This window comes from Argiope bruennichi, chromosome X2, assembly GCF_947563725.1.
Source record: "Argiope bruennichi chromosome X2, qqArgBrue1.1, whole genome shotgun sequence".
Lineage (NCBI taxonomy): Eukaryota > Metazoa > Arthropoda > Arachnida > Araneae > Araneidae > Argiope > Argiope bruennichi.
In genome coordinates, this window is record NC_079163.1 from 63,500,151 (window position 1) to 63,519,310 (window position 19,160).

Here is a 19,160-nt window from a genome sequence, read left to right on the forward strand (position 1 = left end):
GATATATTTTACAAATGTAATATTCAGCTATCTTAATTTACAGAGGAGGACCAGGAACTCTTTATTGCAAGCGCTTCACGACACTTTATTTGAAAGAACTATTGACTTTTGTGGATTTTCTGTACCTTCCAGTAATAACAAATCTGAAATTATGGGGACATCTTCAGGGTTTTTTGACTCTGTTCGTAAAGCATTAAGTGGCCGTAATCGTAGTCACTCTGTGGAATCTAATATTGCTCATGCCACTCCAAAACGCTCATCTTCAAGAGCTAGTAATAGTAGTTTAACAGGCACTTTGACTGGTGATACAACACCATCTGTAAGTAATAATTTCATGATTTCATTGTAATGTTTCTAATTAGCTTATTTTAAGTGATGTGGTCCTTTTTTTTATCAAAATTCTTTGTAAATAAGGAATGCCTTACTTGAATTACCATTTTTAATACAAAATTTTGCTGTTATGAGAGAGTGAAATAATTTGTTATTAATCAGAAGTCATAATTTTCTGAACTATATTCACACAGATATTTTTACTAGAATTAATAAAAATTTCGTAAATGATTGTCTATTGAAATTTTGTTCCAATAATGTTTACGAGTTCAAGCAAGCTGGACTTTCGCACTTGTAGACAGTTGGGATCTGACCAGTACGAAAGTTCTCACGGTGCGTAAATCTCGAGAAACTTCGAGCGAATAGCATCTGTATTGTCAAACGTTCTTTTTCATTTGACATTTGTTTAAAAATAATTTTCAGCATAAGTGAATAAAGTATTTAAAATGGACTGCGAAAGTAACAAGAGTGATAAGAATGCGTGCTTTTCAGCGATACCTTAAAATATTTGTAAAATAAATTATTGAAATCAGGACTAAAGGTGCATTTCTCTCAAAACTAGATTTTATGCACGTTTCTCATTTACACACGATAAGCCATTATTAAAACATTGATTCTAAATTTTATATACAGTTTCTTCAAGTAGTTCTTTAAAGAATGTATTAATATTGAATTATTATATTTTACTTTTTGTACTTTTATCTGAAAAATATTAAAAAATATGTTGAAAATTCACTAATCATTGTTTGATTCTCTCTGAAGTCAATATTTTTTAATTGAATTTTAAAATCCTATCACATTTTCGAGCCTAATTATATAATTTTTTTAAGTGCTTGTTTCATCTGAATTAGTACAAAAGTTTTTCTTCTACCATGTTAGACGTTTTTGAAAATACACACACACACCCATGCATAAAAATATTTTATTATTAATCATTAATAAATTCATATCCAAAAACTATTATAGTGTTTCTGTATAATTTATTTGACAAGAAAAATGCTTTAAGCATATCCGCATAACTTAATTTTAGATAATTCAAATAAAATAGGCAAATACTTTTATTGTACGCTCCACTTCGTTTCATGTTCAAAAAATAATACACTTTACAGATTCAAAAACCCCATTATTATTTCATTATTCCTCTCCATAATGCAAAACTTTAAAGTGTAAGACTTTTTAAAAACTGTGATGTGAAAAAAAGTCCGCAACTATTCTTTGCAGTCTCTCTAGACAATCTAAAATAGGCCTTTCAACGAATGCGCGAGCCATATTGAGGGCTGTCATCCATCGATTCGCGGTCCTTTCATGTTCGAAAATTTACAGTTATTTTATAAGAAAGAACGTACAACTTCAAAGTCCCTCAAACAACAAGTTTTTGCTTTCCTATGACCGGAGGCATTACGTATTTCATATAACAGAGTTCATGTCAGGGGAACAGAACATTAGATCACTCTGAGATAAATACATTTTCCAGAATAATTTTTCTCTCGACAACGTTTAAATTGTAAATAAGATCATATTAGTTTTGTACAGAGGGCTATCACTCTTGGGAACTAAACAAATCTATAGTATGCTACTTCACGGAATGTTGAAAACATTTATTTCTTGATCTGGGAGTAATAAGAGAAATTTTATTACTCATTTTTTTTTTCTGTTGCCCTTGGAATTTTAATCTTTAAAGCCGTTTACATTGCTGTCACATTTCTCTGTTGAGAATTGATTTTTTTGTATTGCAAATCCCGTTTTTTGTTGAGAAACCCGGGTGGATTCACCAGGAAACCCCAGTGAATTTTATTGAGATAATACTATGTAAAATGTTTGATATTTGCAAAACATATTATTTAGTGCCAGACAATTTATCAATCATCTTGTAATTGCATGCAAATAAGAAAGACGAGGTTTTTCATTTTTACATTGAATTTTTGAAATATGTATTTATATAATTGAAACGCCGATAAAATAAAAACTCGATTAAAATTTAAAAATATTCATTTGTTTTTGAATTTAGACTCTTAGGGCCCAGAGTTCTCAAGTATTAGATGGAACCTCATCGGCCAGTCCAGTAAACTGGTAAGTACTTTCAATTTCACACTGTTGATTCTTCTTAGATCGGTGATTTCTCGTATGCTTAACTATTTTGTCTTGGCTCTCTCTTATTGTTTTGGTTTGAAAGAGTACACCCACGATGAGCAAACGATTTTTTGGCATTCTGAAATAAATTTTAAGAATTCTTATCGTCTTATTTTCATTTTAAATTTAATGCATTATAAGAACATTAATTCATGTTTTACATATAATTGATCAGAAAATCTGGATAACTATTTCACTGTTACTTTTTTTTATTTAAAGGACATTATATAGAGGACGCTCACTTAAATCCCCTACTTCAGAACAACGACAACTATATTTATATATTTTCTATTATATAAACGACAACTATTGGTATTTGGGTATAATCAAATGGCTCCGCGCTATGCGATGTGTCCACTTGCATCGTCATCCAGTTGTAAACTCCGAAGTTAGCGATCCAGTTTCAGAAATGTAACAAGACAAAGGAAAAATGCAAAACTGCTTAGTGTTATCGATTAGTACATATACCAAAATATATATTTTCTGTGGTCAAACTGCTCTTCGTCTACAATACAAATTTTGGCCCTTATTTGAATTTCACGAATCACACTTTTTACCATATCAATTGGTGAACTAACACAAGCAGGAGTAATCTGCAATGGGAAGTCCGGAAAACCTACTGTTTGAGTCATTCCCACAGGAAAAATATATTGAGGTCTTTTTATTTTAATCCAAATATATATATATATATATATATATATATATATATAATATAATAGCATTTTCTCCATTTGGCCATGCCTTGTGACGTCACAATTCCGGAAAATGCGACAGAACAAATGTGCATTTTAAGCGTTACATTCTTTGTATTGATATGCACAGGACATCTTATTGTACTACATAGATAACGAACGCTCTACAACTTTGTAACTGATATTTTTTCCTTCATCTATTATTGTTTCTTGAGACTCAAGTACTAGTTTTAGAATTTGTCGCCGAGTGGCGCATCGTACATGTTTGAATCATCAGTCGTCGATACATAAGACACATGCTGTCGCTATCTTGAAGTAAAATTAATTATGCGCATGTACTTTGCATAAAGGAAGATATAAATGAACATCCGTGATATAGGAAGAAATCGGATATAGAAGATTACTTGTAATATCATCGGGTTGATTTTAATGTAGACAAAAAAAAGGATATACATTCGCGGTGAAGGTTGGACTTGATTGTTTTAAAGTACCTGAAGTATATAAATTTATGTGTGTGGAACGGGGAGAGGTTAGCGCTGCCAGTATAGAGACTTGAAATGACGAGAAATGTTTCTCTGGATCTTTGATATCAAAAGTTTTTGTTTTCTTTTGAGTCTGAAGAATATCTAGTTGTCTTTAATAAAAGTAATATAACCTTCAAAATTGTCGAGAAGGATGAATGGGATTTCAATTAAAGTATTGCTCGTCTATACTTTTCCTGATGAACCAACTGATGCGGTGATAGTTTCGTCGCTGTACTATTTTCAAAAACAAAAAACAAAAAGTTGCTTAGCTGTGGTATCGTTATATGCACACTTTAACATACGACTGTGAGATTTCAAAGAAAAGAAAAAATAGTTTTGCAACATAAGTCATCAGCAGGTGCCTAGTTTTTGCGAAATGATAGCTTTACATTCTTCAGATTTTCTTTGTGGAATGTGTCTGGCTGAATGAAATAAGCATTATTTACATACTCTACTATTACATTTCTAAACTGAATTAAGAAGATACAGTACACTACCGAGTATCCGGCTCGCGACTATCCGCCCTAGTTTTATTTTATAGTAATTAAACGAGGAATGCAAGGCATAGCATTGGCAACATTGCCAAGGCATTGGAAGCAGGCGTCTGCTATGATTCTCCTAACATAAAATACAGTCGTGTAGGATTTGACACCGATGTGATTCTCTCTGGATATCCCTGGATGGTTTGTCGTCTCTTTCTTTTATCCTCTCCCTCCCCTTTCATCTTGTGCTCATCCAACTGGTTAGATAAGTCAGTGGTATAGGCACCGGACACACAGGATGGCGTTATGTTATGATTCTCTTACGTGTCGTGTGCAAAATACAAATTGTGTCAGAAAAAGGACAGAGTTCTGCTCGTTTTTTATTGTTTCGTCAGTGTGTAACAGACGTCCATTAAGAACTTTTTTTAAAACTAAACACTGTACGTTTTGACTCGTATCTTAGGATTACCTTTTCATATCTGTATAATCATTTATCAGTGGAAAGTAAAATCAGTTTGAGTCAATTTTTCTACGAATTAGGCCTACGATTTGCGTTTGTTTTGTATATGTTTCCTGCATTTTAAGTTAGGCATTACAGAATTTGTATTAAAATGTGAACAGTTTATATCCTTTAACTTACTTTTTGTTTAATAAATTCTTGAAACATGCAGTGCAGTATATAAACTTATATAAACTACCAGTACAGAGCCTTCAATTTTAACTCGGCACGTTACCATCAACTGCTTTTATGATTCACTGGGCAGCAGTCACGTTCACATTCTACATGGCTTGAGATAAATGGAGGGCTTAGAACTCATTAAGAAATGAGAAAATACGTATTGTAACAGTGAATTTTGGTATAAAAACTTGTGTCTTCTGGTACTAGTGGACAAAGAAATGAGTTCATAGAGCTCCAACTTATCCGGCCTGCTCTTTCGCCACAATAGGCTGGATACTCAGGAATGTATATACTAGTTAATAACTATTTGGTAAGAAAATATGCTTCTTCATATTAATTTACCTATTTATTGAGGTCTTTTTTTTGCCAATTCATCAGCCATATCAAGTTTGGGAAAAGAACCAGTAGCAATCCTGAAACCCCGTTGTCCAATTCAAGCACTCCCCCATCCTTACAGCCTACAATGTGTGAATCTGACTCTTCAAGTATGAATAGCTTCGAGTTGGAAAGACCAGCAGATTCTGGTATGGAAAGTATGTCTTCAGCAGACGCACCTCTGACAGCTAGTTTGCATCCTCCTTATTCTCATTTGTTTTATGAGAATGACAAAGGCAAGTCTCTAAGTGTTATTTCTAAACATTTAACATTCCCTCTTGTTATTACTTAACTTATTCTCTCTTGTTATTTAACTTATGCATGTAAACTTGGAATTTTACTATCGCTTTTTCACTTATTTCTTAATGTTTGCGAGTTCTAAAGTTTTGTATGTTTTCTATATTAGTGCGGTCTTTAAATATTTGTACAGAAGAACTCGTATTTTCTTCGTATATGGGATAGAACTGTGAGGGGCTGTCTAATAGTGAATGCGAGATAAATTAATTATAAAATTTCATAATGTTTGTAATAATAAATTATAAAAAGGTTAAAAAATTTTAAATTATGGAGATTTTTAAAAAGCACTTAAAAATTCTGTTATTAATGTACTAAATTTGTAGAAATTTATTTTTTATTAAAAGTATGAACGTGGGAACAAATGTAAAAGTTTGAGATACTGACTACAATATTATAAAAAAAGTGAAGCCGCAATGAATATCACAACAAAGAAAATTTTTTAACGTTCCTAAATTTTAAAATATATCAAAAACGTAAGTAAAATTCCAGTTTGTTTTAGAGTATTTCTATCAGTCGCACGTTTTCATGATTTTCTTTCGACGTCCATATTTTTGATAAAACAAATATGTTACACTTTTTAAAACACTAATAAAAACGTGTTTTTAAAACCTTTTCTTTTATTATTCTTGTTTTCTTACATCTATTTTTATTCATGATAAATTTATGACATTTTGATTACATTGTTTAATTTCTTTAGGCATATTGTTTCTTCTTAAAAAGTTTTTTATAATATTATATTTATGGTAATTTTAATTTTTTTCACTCGTATAATACTTGACTGTAGTTTCCTAATAAATGAAAGGAGAGGAATTACAGTTCAATATCAGATATTTTCGATTTTAATTAATATATTTTCAATTTTAAGCATATCATTTTGTATGCAATCATCTTTGGCCAAAATCTATATTTTTGAAAGCCATTAAAATTAATCAATATTTAGTTATCATAAAAAAAAAAACATTTAAGAAGTGTTGGATGCGCTGCATATAAATTAAATTTGTATTTTTCTTTAGTTCGATCTCTGGAAGATATGCATGTGTTGGATAGTGCGACGGATGCAGAGCTAGAAATTTCTAAACTGAAAATTGATAAACTGAATTTACTAAAAGAGATATCAGTAAGTATTTAAAAAATTACTCATCCCTCATGTAAAATTATTAAAATTTTGTGACACCGTTCATTTTAAATGTTTATTTGATTATTTTACTTTTAACATCAAATATATTTTTTCTTACACCATTAGCATTTTAATTAAATTGTGTAAAATATTGACATTTTTATAAAATTTTATAGAACTGATTCATTAATTTTTTTTTTTTTTTTGAAATTTGTTTTCATTTTTTCATGATTTTTTACGAGGGAAAATGGATTGATTTCTATCTGCTATTTTCTTAGCTATGAATGCTACCTTGAGAGTCATTGTTAATGAGATTGTTCTTCGAATAGCTGTAATATAAAATTATTCGGATAATGAAGTTTCCATTTGATTTATTCCAAAATTTTACAGATGCAAATATTTTTCAAATAACAATTTAAGACAATTTTTTGGTTCGATTTAACACAATTCTGGTTCCGGCATATTTATTAAACAATCGAATTCTTGTTTCTCTACCCACCCTATCACCTTTCTAATTTTCTGCGAAACGTTATTTAGTGTAATGTTAGAGTATCTTACTTAGAGGAGCTTCCTACTCTCATTTTCTGTTATTCTTATTTGAAATTTATACTAGCTTGTAACAAAAGAATAATTTGAACTCCAACCCTCTATAAGTAAACCTTTCACATGGGTAAATGTAATTTTGTCGTTATAAAAGCTGATTCAAAAGTCCCTTGGTAAAGGATAAGTCCAAATCATTTCTGCAATAGAGTATGAGATTGGAAGAGCAAATGGTGGCAGCTACAGGAAATGTTTCGCTAGTTAAACGGATAAACCAAATAAAATACGACAATATACATACATAATAGTACTTCACAGTTACATGAATAACACCATGCTTCACTTAGCAAGAGCTTTGATCATTTATTTAAAGTGTCCCAAAGATTCGTTGCTGCTCTTTTTATCTGTCGTGTTGTGTTACGAGATTTTATACATGCAACCGTGTTGTTTTGTTATTCGAAATGTATATTCCATTGAACTTGCACTGTACACTTTATACTTGATTCATTACGAAAGAGCCTTCTTGTAGCGGTTATCTTTTGCTTGTTTATTGCCATGTTTTATTGTAAATCTAAATTTCACCGTAAAAATCACTTTTTGTATAGGTTTGATATATCCTAAAAGTTTAAGAGCTTTTGCATATTCATATATTTTATTTTCTATAATTTCTTATCGTAAATATATAAATGTAATCAATATTATATTTAATATCCATTTTTGTCGCCTTTATTGCTATTTATTTTTTTAATTCAGCGATTCAGACGAATCAGTGTAAAAAAAAAAATTCCTTACTCTTGTCTCAGGTCTATTTCTAACAAAGTTTGAGTATTGCAAAGCAGATAATTGTGAATTTTGATGTTTTCTATGAAAATTATTTTCATGTTAAATACAACTCAACTCTTTTCTAATCTTCAGGCATGCCAAATAGAAATGAAAAGGCTGAAAGCGAATGAAATAAAACTGTCAACTGAGTTGTCAATCTTAAGGCAAGATAATAAGCGTCTAACTGCAACCTTAGCGAGCTATCAAAATGGGCATGATTCTGTTGTGTGATAATTACATCCCCTACTTCATCTGATCCTGTATATAAATATATCCTTGTCCTCATGTGATACATACTAAATGTTATTTATGTTTAAATTGCTATTATGTTTTGAATTGCTATTTTGCAAGTTTTGTTCATAGCCATATTTGAAACATTATTTTCATATTTTTCATTTAACATATAAAACTGCTAAATGATTTACAAATTTCCGTGTCTGTTCTATGTTTAATGCTTTGCAACAAAATTAAACTAAATGTTGCAATTTTTTTTATTTACATCAAATCATCCTGAAACATACATTTGTAAATTTTTGTATATACATAACTTATGAATCTTGTCATTGTTGATATTTATGACATGCAGTCAAATATTTATGTGCAAACTCTCATTTTGTACTAAAAACATTCACAATCATAAAAAAAAACTTTAATATATGTATAACATCAAATGAAAATCATTTTTATATCATGAATTATATCAAAATTGTTAGAAATTTTTATAATATTCATGTTGGTGAAAAATTTTTCACGTTTTTAAAATTATTTATCTACTGTTATTGAAAAAGAATAATTATGGTAAATGATAAATTGAAATGACATGTTATTTTTATAGAAAAAAATATTTATAAAATGTTCCTTATTTGTTGCAAAAGCTGTCGGTAGCTACTTAAAATGAAATTTCACCATGCTGATCGAATTTCAAAATTTTACTTTTTTTCTCCACGTCATTATTATGTATAGCTAATATTAGAGATGGTTAGTTTTATTCAAAAGGTATGTGGGATTTTTCATGTTTCTGAAAAGATGTTTAATCATTCTTCTAAAGAGATTATCAACTATTAAGCAAATATACCAAAGCTGAATGTATTTCAAATAATTTATTTTTAAAGTTATTTATCTATAAATTTTCATTGCCACTATTATGCTATATTTAGATTAGAAGTTTTTATATTATATTAGCTACATATTTGTATCTAAGGTCTATTTGGGTCAAATCTGAAATTATTTTTGACTATTTCAAATGAGTTGCTTGTTAAAAACTATTGAATAATTAATACAATTTCAACTGAAGATTTATGTGTTTTATTCATGAATATTTCTTTTTTATTTCGGTTGATTTCAATAATTAATCATTAATCATAAACACATTTTTACTTATTTTTTTAAATTATTTCAATAATTTAGCTAATTGTCAGTGATGCTGGGACCATATCCATTATGAATAATGAATAAAAGAAAATATTGAAATATTTTTCTTTGAAATATTCCCACTGCAATTTACTCAATGATATTTTCTTTTAATAAAATGTATAACATAAGAATACTTCGAAAATTCAAAATGATTTATTAATATATTCAATTTCTACAATCGTAACGACCTCCCTTTTGTAAATTTCAGTTAATAGAGACTATGCAATTATTGTTATGCTAACTTGTTCTTTTTTTGGCATTGCAGAATAAATGATCTCAAAATAGCTTCCTCTTTTATACCACTAATGATTTAATTTCAACTAGTTCTTTGTTGTGCTTCCATAACTTTCTAAATAGTTTAGAATGTCTTTAATTTCTACAATCGATTTACATACTTAAATTGCGGAATTCTAGGTTCATATTATATTGCCCTGTTTACGTTGTTACTAGGGATTCAATATAGGACCAAAATTTCAATACCGGTATTCGGTATTTTTTAGATCTTAATACCGGGATGCTGGTTTTAATACCGGTATTAGAAATTTTAGAAAAATAAAGAAAACACAGGTGTTCTTTGTTTTATTTGCCAGTTTTATTAGAGAGTGTAAATATCACAAAAAATAAGTTGTAACTTATAAATTATAACAGTATATAAATAATCACAAAAAAAGTAAAGGATCACAAATATAAAGAAAACAACAAAATATAAAGAATCACAAAAAAGTAAAGGAACATCTTATTTAAATCACAAAAAAAAAGTGTAAATATTACTATTCAGTCTGTGGTACTATTTTTGAAATGTGATCTTAAAAAACATAATGCATCAATTGTACTGTCATTAAGCTTGAAAAGTAATTTTGTGCAAAAATTACTAGCTGTCGAAAATGCTCTTTCGGCATCTACGCTAGTTGGTGGTACTGTCAGCAATGCGCGATATACTTTTTCCAAGTATTTACCTGTAAATCCCTCATCTTCAAATAAATCGATTTCAGGTCGGATGGTTTTGGATATAACTGATTTCTGTATTGTATTTTGGTTCGTTGAAATCTTTTTTTATCTATCCCTAATTCTAATTTTTGTTCAAGAGACAATTCCTTTTCAATATCCACATTAGTGCCATCATAATTTTTGATAACTGAACCGAAATCTTCTGAATGTGGATAGGTTTGTGTGTAAAAAATTTTAAGAAAATTTACTATAAACTTAATCAGATTTGAATTGGTTATTTTTGTTTCTTCTTTTTCATTTTCATTTTTTAAAATCATTATAATTATGTAAATACCATAAGACATTTTCTATTTCGGTATGCCTTTCTTCTGTGCGATTTTTCAATGTAATTTATAATTCTTCAGATAGTGATGTGTGCTGTTCTTTCAGTGAGTGCAACATGAAATTTATTGTTGCATTAGCTGTTAATAAATTAGAATCTCTCCGACATAATGCCTCAATAGTCAGTTTTATTGGAAGTAGAGCTGATGCAGTTCTGGATATTAAGTCGAATTCACTATCTGAAAAATTAATTTACAGGTTTAAGTCGATTATTGCTTTTTGGATTGGATTTCTCAGTTTCAAAAATCGTTCCAACATTAGGAGTAAACGTTCCAATGTGTTTTAGAATCTAATATTAACATATATTCTGTTTTATTTTCAGTTAGTATATATTTTAGTAATATGTCATTTTTTTATAGGGGAACATTTAAATACCTTAACAATTTTTCGAACTTTATAAATTATAGGAAGCAATTCTTGAAGGGTTAATATTTCATCCTCATTAGCAATATCTTCTTCAACAATTAAATTGTCATTATCTGCATTGTCAATATCACTCTCACTCTTATTCACTTCAAAGTTGGAATCCGAAGTTTCTATATCCACAGTATTTGAATTCTTCTGCCCCCCCCCCTTTTTTTTTGGTATAATACATCTATTACTCCTAATTGAATTCCATGAGCATAGCACAATTGCTGATTTGCACGAATCAACTTTCCAACTTTTTTCATAACTGTTGCTCCATCAGTCGTTATTAATACAATGTCTTCTTTCAGGGATAATTAATGTTTCGCTAATTTAGATTTAAGCAATTAAGCCATTAATTAGCTAATTAATTTCGCCCGTTAGGGAGACATAAAAACAAAAACGTATACTATTTTGCTATGTTGGCGATCACTGAACATATAGTGGAGACAATTTAAAAAAATTCTAATAAATACCGAAAAAACGGTATTTAAACTTGTGAATACCGGAATTACAAAATTGCAGAAATGGCTCAAAATACCGGTATTGCAATCCCTAATTGTTACCTCGCATAAATTAAATTAACTAATGTTAGACTGAATTAATTTTGCTTATAAAATAATCACAATAGAGAGTAAATGTATGATGCACACAATATTTTCTTTCTTTTTTAATATTAATTAGTTTAGAAAATAAGTCATTTTAAAGAATAAATTATGCATCGAATATTGATGGGAAAAACGCTCATAACATTGCATAAAGCAGAAACTTTTCTCAAACATAAAAATATTCATTTCTAGTTAAATTTGAAAACTGAACACAAAAACAGTAGTAAAAATTGACAAATGGCTCTTCTTTAGGAAATACAAAGTTAGTCAGTTTCCTTGTAATGTATGGGAATGTGTAAAATTTTACTATATAACTTTAAACTTCAGTAATATGTAAATATATTGTATCTTTTATAAAAAGAAATATAGAAAAATGTCAAAAATATTGAATACATACGAAATGTGTAAATACATATATACGAAATATCTGAAAATCTGTTGTCATTGATTCATCCAAAAAAAAGTGTTGAGACAATATTGCACCATAATGAAAACCATTTGTTATTGTCGAACACTCGGCCTCTATAAATGAAACCTGTGAAAAATTGAAAAGTATCAACTACTTTCAATATAAATACAAGCAGCATACATTTTGGTCATTTGAAAATGATAGTATTCTTTCAAATCCTCTATAGAACATACGAAGAACATGCTTTTTTCATGCGACCGAAATAGTAGAAAAGACTTTGTACATTGTAAAAAAAAATATGCATTAAAAACATACTATATTGAAGAGAAGAAAGAAGTATACATAAAACCTTCCATTATTGCAGCAAATAAATAAATTATATTATCCCCCTTGCATATAAATCTTGGTTTATTAAAAAAATTTGCGAGTTCCATAAGATGAGAGAGAATCAACCTTTTAAATACTTAAATTAAGATTCCTGAAGACAAAATTTGCAAGCTTTTTAAAAGATGCAAATTTTCAAATGTGTTCCAACAAGAAGAAAAGAAATTTAGAGTGCGTTTCCCCGTCAGACAACCAGTTTCTCTGGAAATGTCTAGCCAATGTTTTATTAAAAAATGAACATGTCTGTATCAAGAAACGTGGTTGTATATGCTTCTAAAAATACTTCACCCATCAGAATTCATTTCCTTCCAAATATGACATTTTAATATTACTGTTTCTCTCAACTACTCAATCTTATAGCCCCATTTTCATTTGTGCCGTATGCCCTTCATAAAAGTATCATTCTAATCTATTCATCTCTCATATTTTCAGAAATAAATAATTGCAATCAATCTTTTCGAATCGGAAATTCTTGCTTTGTTTGTAAAAGACGGAACTTGTTACAATTCAATGTTTTTGAGTAAATTACTAAAACAATAAAGCAAAATGCGGCTCATTTTTAAATGATAAATTATACACACGTATATCAAATAAAATATTACTCAATTTAAGTAAAAGAAAAATTCCTGATAAGAATTCGTGAAAACTGCTTGCATATCTTGTTAGGCACTCAATTGATCAATTTATCAAGCACTCAATTGATTCCAAAAATCGAGAAATGTACGGACTGATTTACGCTCTGTAGAATGAAAACCAAATGAGAATGCTACACCATGAGATTCTGATGTGCTTCTTAGACGAAATTCTGCCTGAAATGAGGACGAACATTTTGCGTTGGACGCATTCATATGGCTCTATCGGAATATATGTAACTGGTCAACAAGTTACGGATTTCAATTCAACAAGTCCATAATTTTCTGTCGCCTATAATGGATCTTCAATGTGAAATACATTTCACAGATTTTATTTATTTATAGATTTGTTAAATCTGATGGACTTCAGGATGAGTTAATTGATATACTGCTACTTACAAAGGAATTCACTGGCAAACTCGAGGTAAGAATATAGAATCTCTTGTTACCTTAAGAGACTTGTTACCTCTTGTCTTAAATAAAAATAATGATAATGAAATCGTATCAGTTGCAACAAAAGGAACACTAGGTATAATAAATAAAAAATAAAGGTTTTTTTAAAAATTATTTTTTAAGATAACTACCACAAACCATTCCGAAAAAAATAAATGTTAGTTATGGACATGGTTTGGTTCAAACTGTGAATAAAATTATCATAAGGTAACTTTATCATTGGTAATTTTGTGAACTTCTTAACGAAGTCAATAATCAGTGTACTTTCTTGCTTTTGCACAATAAACTGAAGTGACTTTCCAAAGGAGCAGTATTACAAGATTTGTTACTTGGATTAAAGAAATAAAACTATAACCAAAAGGATCTTAAATACGTTGAACTTAGTAATCGCAGATGGTTACAAAAATTATATTTTTAAATAGACATAACCCAATATTTATATACAATAAATTTGTAAGAAGAATGAAATATAGCTATTTTTCTTTTAGAAAAAATGCTTGGTTTTGAACAAAAATTATGTTTTCACCCCAGATTTAGAGAAAGGCGCGTTGCCATATTTTCCTATGTTGGAGAAATACCAAGATCATTTTCTATAAATTTCACGTTTATAATTATTTGCGCGAAATGTGCTAAATCAAAATTTCGTAAGAGATATGAAAAAAGTTTAGAAAAGAAAAATATCACCCTCGTCTTTATTGGAACCATTCGAAATTAATTAGTGATCCTAATTTTTCAACTTTTTTTTATATATTGATCAAACGGTTTTTCAATTGGAACTAGCAAATTTAAAAAATTAAAAAAATGTAGAATAGAAAATTTATGAATCTTTTTTTTTTACCCAACATATAATTTGCCCCAGATAGAACTTCTTAAAAGGGGATATCAAGTGGTTTTTGATGATACAGTATATTCGATACCTTTAATTAATCAAAAGCTTACGCATTTAATCGTCTGGAGATTTCCAAATCGACATATTTTTGCGAACAGAGTTTTCGACGATATATTTTATAAAAAAAATGAAAGAAGAAATCAAATGAACATTTCGAGTCTACCTTCTTGTTTGAAATTTAAATTATATTTCATATACTTCTATCATATGTCTTATTTACCGAATATTTTTGAGAAATTCAGCGGCAAAAATCTCATTAGAAACTGCAGTAGACTCTCGACTATATGGTTTTGTTAAAAAATCTTTTTAATAGAATGAGGAATAAATTACTTTATCTTTGCTTTACAAAGGGCATTTGTTATAAATCTCCTTCATGACGCTTGCATGACAGAAGTCCAGACAATACTCTATGTATCGTATTTTTATTCCTGGACTTTCTTTTTCTATAATAAATTTTTAAAATGTTATCTCAGCATACAGCAAAATTTATAAAGTAATAACCTGATTCTAGTATCGTCAAAAAACATAAAAATGTCTTTTGACCACTTATGAGGTTGTTTGTAATGATATGTATAGTGTAGGCAATGAGCATTTCAAAAATTCTAGCTTATATGGCATTTTTGTTATATGGCCTGTATTTTTTACCTCATTTAAATTATATAGCTGCAGTTGGGGAGAGGTAGGTCTACCACAAATATTATTTTTAAGTATAAGTTTTAATTTTATAATTCATACAAATTAATTATATTGTAGAATATTAAAAATCCGAACATACTGTTTGGCGAACGAAAAAAGATAATAGGCTTGTTTAAAATTACGTATTATTTATTTGAATAATTGTATTTTATTATTCCAAAGACAACTATCGTAATATTTATAATAAATAAGTTAACCGATGGATATTTTATTATAGTGCTTTTATGCAGAGCAAAAACATTGTAACATAAAAAAATTAGTCTCAATTTTCAAAAATATATACTTTATTATTCATGTTGCTAACTTGTGACTTCTCAAAAATTATTTAAGTAATTATTCTAAAAATGGCTTTTAACGAAAAAAAAAGTTACCGACCGCTGTACAAAATTCAAACTCCTAAGGGGAAAAAAAATCTCGCTCGGGACTCTTTTAAAACCCAAGCAATTTCGCAACAACCGCTCTCTCGTATTCACATGCTCAGTCAATAATTTCTATTGGACTTCAATTTCCTCAAATTAAAATCACCACTTTTCAATTTTGATACTGCATCTGATGACAATTCAAATGCTGCTTTCACGTTAATAGAAACAAAATATAAATCATCTATTTACAATCCAGAATTTGACATATCTGAGTTGCATTTTTCGAATTCATATTTTTTAATGTGATGTTTAATTTTAAGCATTAAATATAAATGAAGAAATTTTACAACTTTCAGACTTTGAGTTTCTTTTAACTACTCAGTTCTTCTTAAGTAATATGTATTAAGTAATATGAAGTAAAATCTGTTGCTTTATCTCATATAAATTCAGAACTTCAGCTTTGAATTCTTCGGGCACAATTTTTAAATTAAATTATTTTTTCTTAAAATTGAAAAAAAGGTAAATTGAATGATTCTGCCTTGTTGGATATAGGAAGTGTAAGAGTTTTCACACCTTTAATTAGATTTTCTAAATTACTTTTATATGGTTCATTAGATTGCATCGTAATTTTTAGAGCCAATTCTAATTTTTTATCAAAACATACTAATTTACTTTTCTACAATTATTAATTAAATTCGTTATTTAATTTCTCATTTTCAACTTCAGTTATTTTTTTCTCAATTATATAATCCATTACATTTTGTATAAAATAAATATCACAATCTTCAATTAGATTTTTAAATCTGTAATTTTTGCACCAATTTGAATTTTAAGTTTATAATTTTTAATTTCGACTCTTCAGCGACGAGATATAATTCGTCATTCTTTAATTCTTTCAAAATAGACATTGAAAATTATCAAAACTAAAATAAACTATTCAACATTAATTTCAAAACAATTAACAAACTAACTAAACGTCACCATTGTCTTAACACAATTTACACAACTTACTACCCCGACACAATAACTAACACAAGCTATTAACTCATCATGATAACTAACAGAATTCTATTGCTGCAACAAATACAACGCCATTATTTCAAGAAAATTAATTCAATACTCTTACCATATCACAACTAACAAAATACAAATTCATCAACTTAAACATAAAACTTGTACTCCTTTTAGTTGAATTCGAAACCAAAATCTCTCAATACAAAAGAAAAAAACAAGCTGCACTTAATACCCATTACTCTCCACCAAAAAGGTATTGCTCTTTGACCTCACTTCCTGACATCATGAAGGAGACTGACTCCCTGCAAATGGCATCATGTTACTTTCTAAAAACGGACAAACTTAAGCGCTCACTAAAACATGCTTATTGGTGAATTTGTTGACAAAACTGAGTACTCCAGGCGTAGAAAACTTCCTTAAATGTTTTCGCTGGAATGAAAGGTAGAGCAGAGATATCCAATCAAAATCAGTGCTCTGTGCAAGGAAAAAAAATGAAATTAGGTGCAGCTATGTAGGAATGCATTGAATCCCACCTACTACTCTTTTTTTTTTATCTCTTATCTACTTTTTTCTACTCTTTCTACCCACACTCTATAATTTGAACAAAGTATATATTTTAATATAACTTTTCTACTACAAAATATTTATCCTCTCCTGTAAGCATTGTTCTTTTAAGTGAGGAATTAGATCTGAATAGAGTTGGTTAAAATCTTCAATGGAACTGACATATTTTTCGAAAGGCATTTACACAATTTTCAGATCTTTATTATCACTTTATTCTTCCAAAATCTACTTATCAATGAAATATAATTGGAATACTAATTTTATCACTCCATTTTAAAAATCGAATGCCTTCTTTTAGAAGGACCACTTCGAATTTATAAAACATCCGCAATGTTACAGAATTTACTGCGCCTTTTTCAAACATTATACTTAATATTTAGAAACTTGTTATGAAATGTAATTGCAACTTGTAGAATAGCGACAGACGAACAAGAAGGTTTAGATGTCCCTGGAACTCCGCATATGAAATATTCTCACATTTATTTCATATTTTAAGTGTTAGAAGTTGATATATATAGAGTGTCTCAAAAATGTCTATATTTGTAAAATCGGACACTTTCAAAAAGAAACTGAAGTCTATTAATGTTTAGCTTCTTAAAATGTGCATTAAATTTTATTTTGTTGCATATGTTATTTGTATTATTTCAAAATAAAAAAATTACCTTAAAAAGATTAATTTTGCTAAATTCAATGAACGCTGTCCAGGAGGAACCTTCTTCAGTGCTTTAAAATGTGACTGACATTGCTAAGAATGGACTTAAAATCTGCAGAAGTGCGGATGATACACATTTTGAAAGTATTCGGTAAAGTTTTGAAGTAAGATTTATAAGTCATTTCTTCTCCTTTAATCTTATAACCATAAAAAGATTTATAAAAACAGTAGCTAAGTTGTAAAAATAAATTTTATTTGTGTTGGTAGGTTTAAAAATATTTAGTTAGTTCTTAAAAATACACACACACACACGCGCAAAAAAAAAAAAAAAAAAAAAAAAGGAACGCCCTACACGCATGAAAATAAAATTTAGTATACTTTTGGCATATTTTAAACATGATAAACCTGAATAGAATTGAGTATTAAAAAAAAATTAAAACCTTTACGAATTTATAAAAATAGGCATTTACTTTTGGGCCATCTAATGTAACGAGACAAGCAACAGAACAAAAAATAATAATGTACTTTGTGCGCTATTCCCCTTCGGTACGTTACTGAATAAACTTTTAACTAGAGGAATAGTGATTTTTTTTTTTTTTTGAGAAAAACTATTGCTGCAGTTGTATAGATTATTGTAATAGTAAAATGCTGTATATGCAGTCATGAGGTTACATAAATGGGGACCAAGTAAATAAAGGATTATAAACATAGCTATTTTTAGAAATGTAAGTCAATTTTTTTTCTTTTTTTCAGTAAGCAAGAATGCTTCTCGTTATCAACTGAATATAAAATTAAGAGCCGTTTCAATATTAATACCGAACAATGTTTCTTATTTTTTTGATAGAATCGTTGTAAATTCTGTCATTTTTATTTTTCATCCTTATACCGCTGACAGTTTAATACCACTTACCACTGTCTTGTTCTATTTACTTAGATAAAAAAAACAAACTGAAATAGTTAATTTAAAGGAAATGAATTAAAAGCAACTGCTGAATATCTACTCAATTGTTTTTAAATTAACACTCCAAGATAAAGGATTTTTATTGCTTTATGAATATATTACTTTATTCAAGTTGTGCATGCACAACTAAAAGGTATAAATAATATTTATAAGGTTTTGTTCCACTATTTCTTCATGAAAATTAATGATGCATTGCAACTTTAGTATAATGTAAAAATATGCTGGTGATTCAAAAATATCTTTTCACATTTTGTCATTGTAATATTTAAAAATCACTAATTTTTAATACTAAATTTGCTTATTTCCTTTCTAGTAGATAACATTGAGTTTTCTAGTTTAAATATATATTTGTAGAAAATTTCACTTCATTCAAGTTAATGGAATAGTCTTTTCTAAAGAAT

At 28.7% G+C, this 19,160-nt stretch overlaps 2 protein-coding genes across 2 annotated transcripts in view; one reads left to right on the forward strand and one right to left on the reverse strand.

Moving 5' to 3' along the window:
* Positions 1-9,194, forward strand: part of LOC129960974 (rap1 GTPase-activating protein 1-like) — a 138,172-nt gene extending 128,978 nt beyond the window's left edge. Inside the window, exons 14-18 of the mRNA XM_056074755.1 lie at positions 44-319; positions 2,339-2,400; positions 5,216-5,448; positions 6,523-6,626; positions 8,082-9,194. Of these exons, the coding sequence (XP_055930730.1) occupies positions 44-319; positions 2,339-2,400; positions 5,216-5,448; positions 6,523-6,626; positions 8,082-8,219 (813 nt within the window). The 3' untranslated portion in view covers positions 8,220-9,194. The remainder of the gene's footprint in view (positions 1-43; positions 320-2,338; positions 2,401-5,215; positions 5,449-6,522; positions 6,627-8,081) is intronic.
* Positions 9,195-12,151: 2,957 nt separating this feature from the next.
* The window catches only part of LOC129960787 (protein timeless-like), a 145,410-nt gene continuing 138,401 nt past the window's right edge, over positions 12,152-19,160 (reverse strand). The window contains exon 24 of the mRNA XM_056074431.1: positions 12,152-12,278. Coding sequence (XP_055930406.1) covers positions 12,266-12,278 — 13 coding nt within the window. The 3' untranslated portion in view covers positions 12,152-12,265. The remainder of the gene's footprint in view (positions 12,279-19,160) is intronic.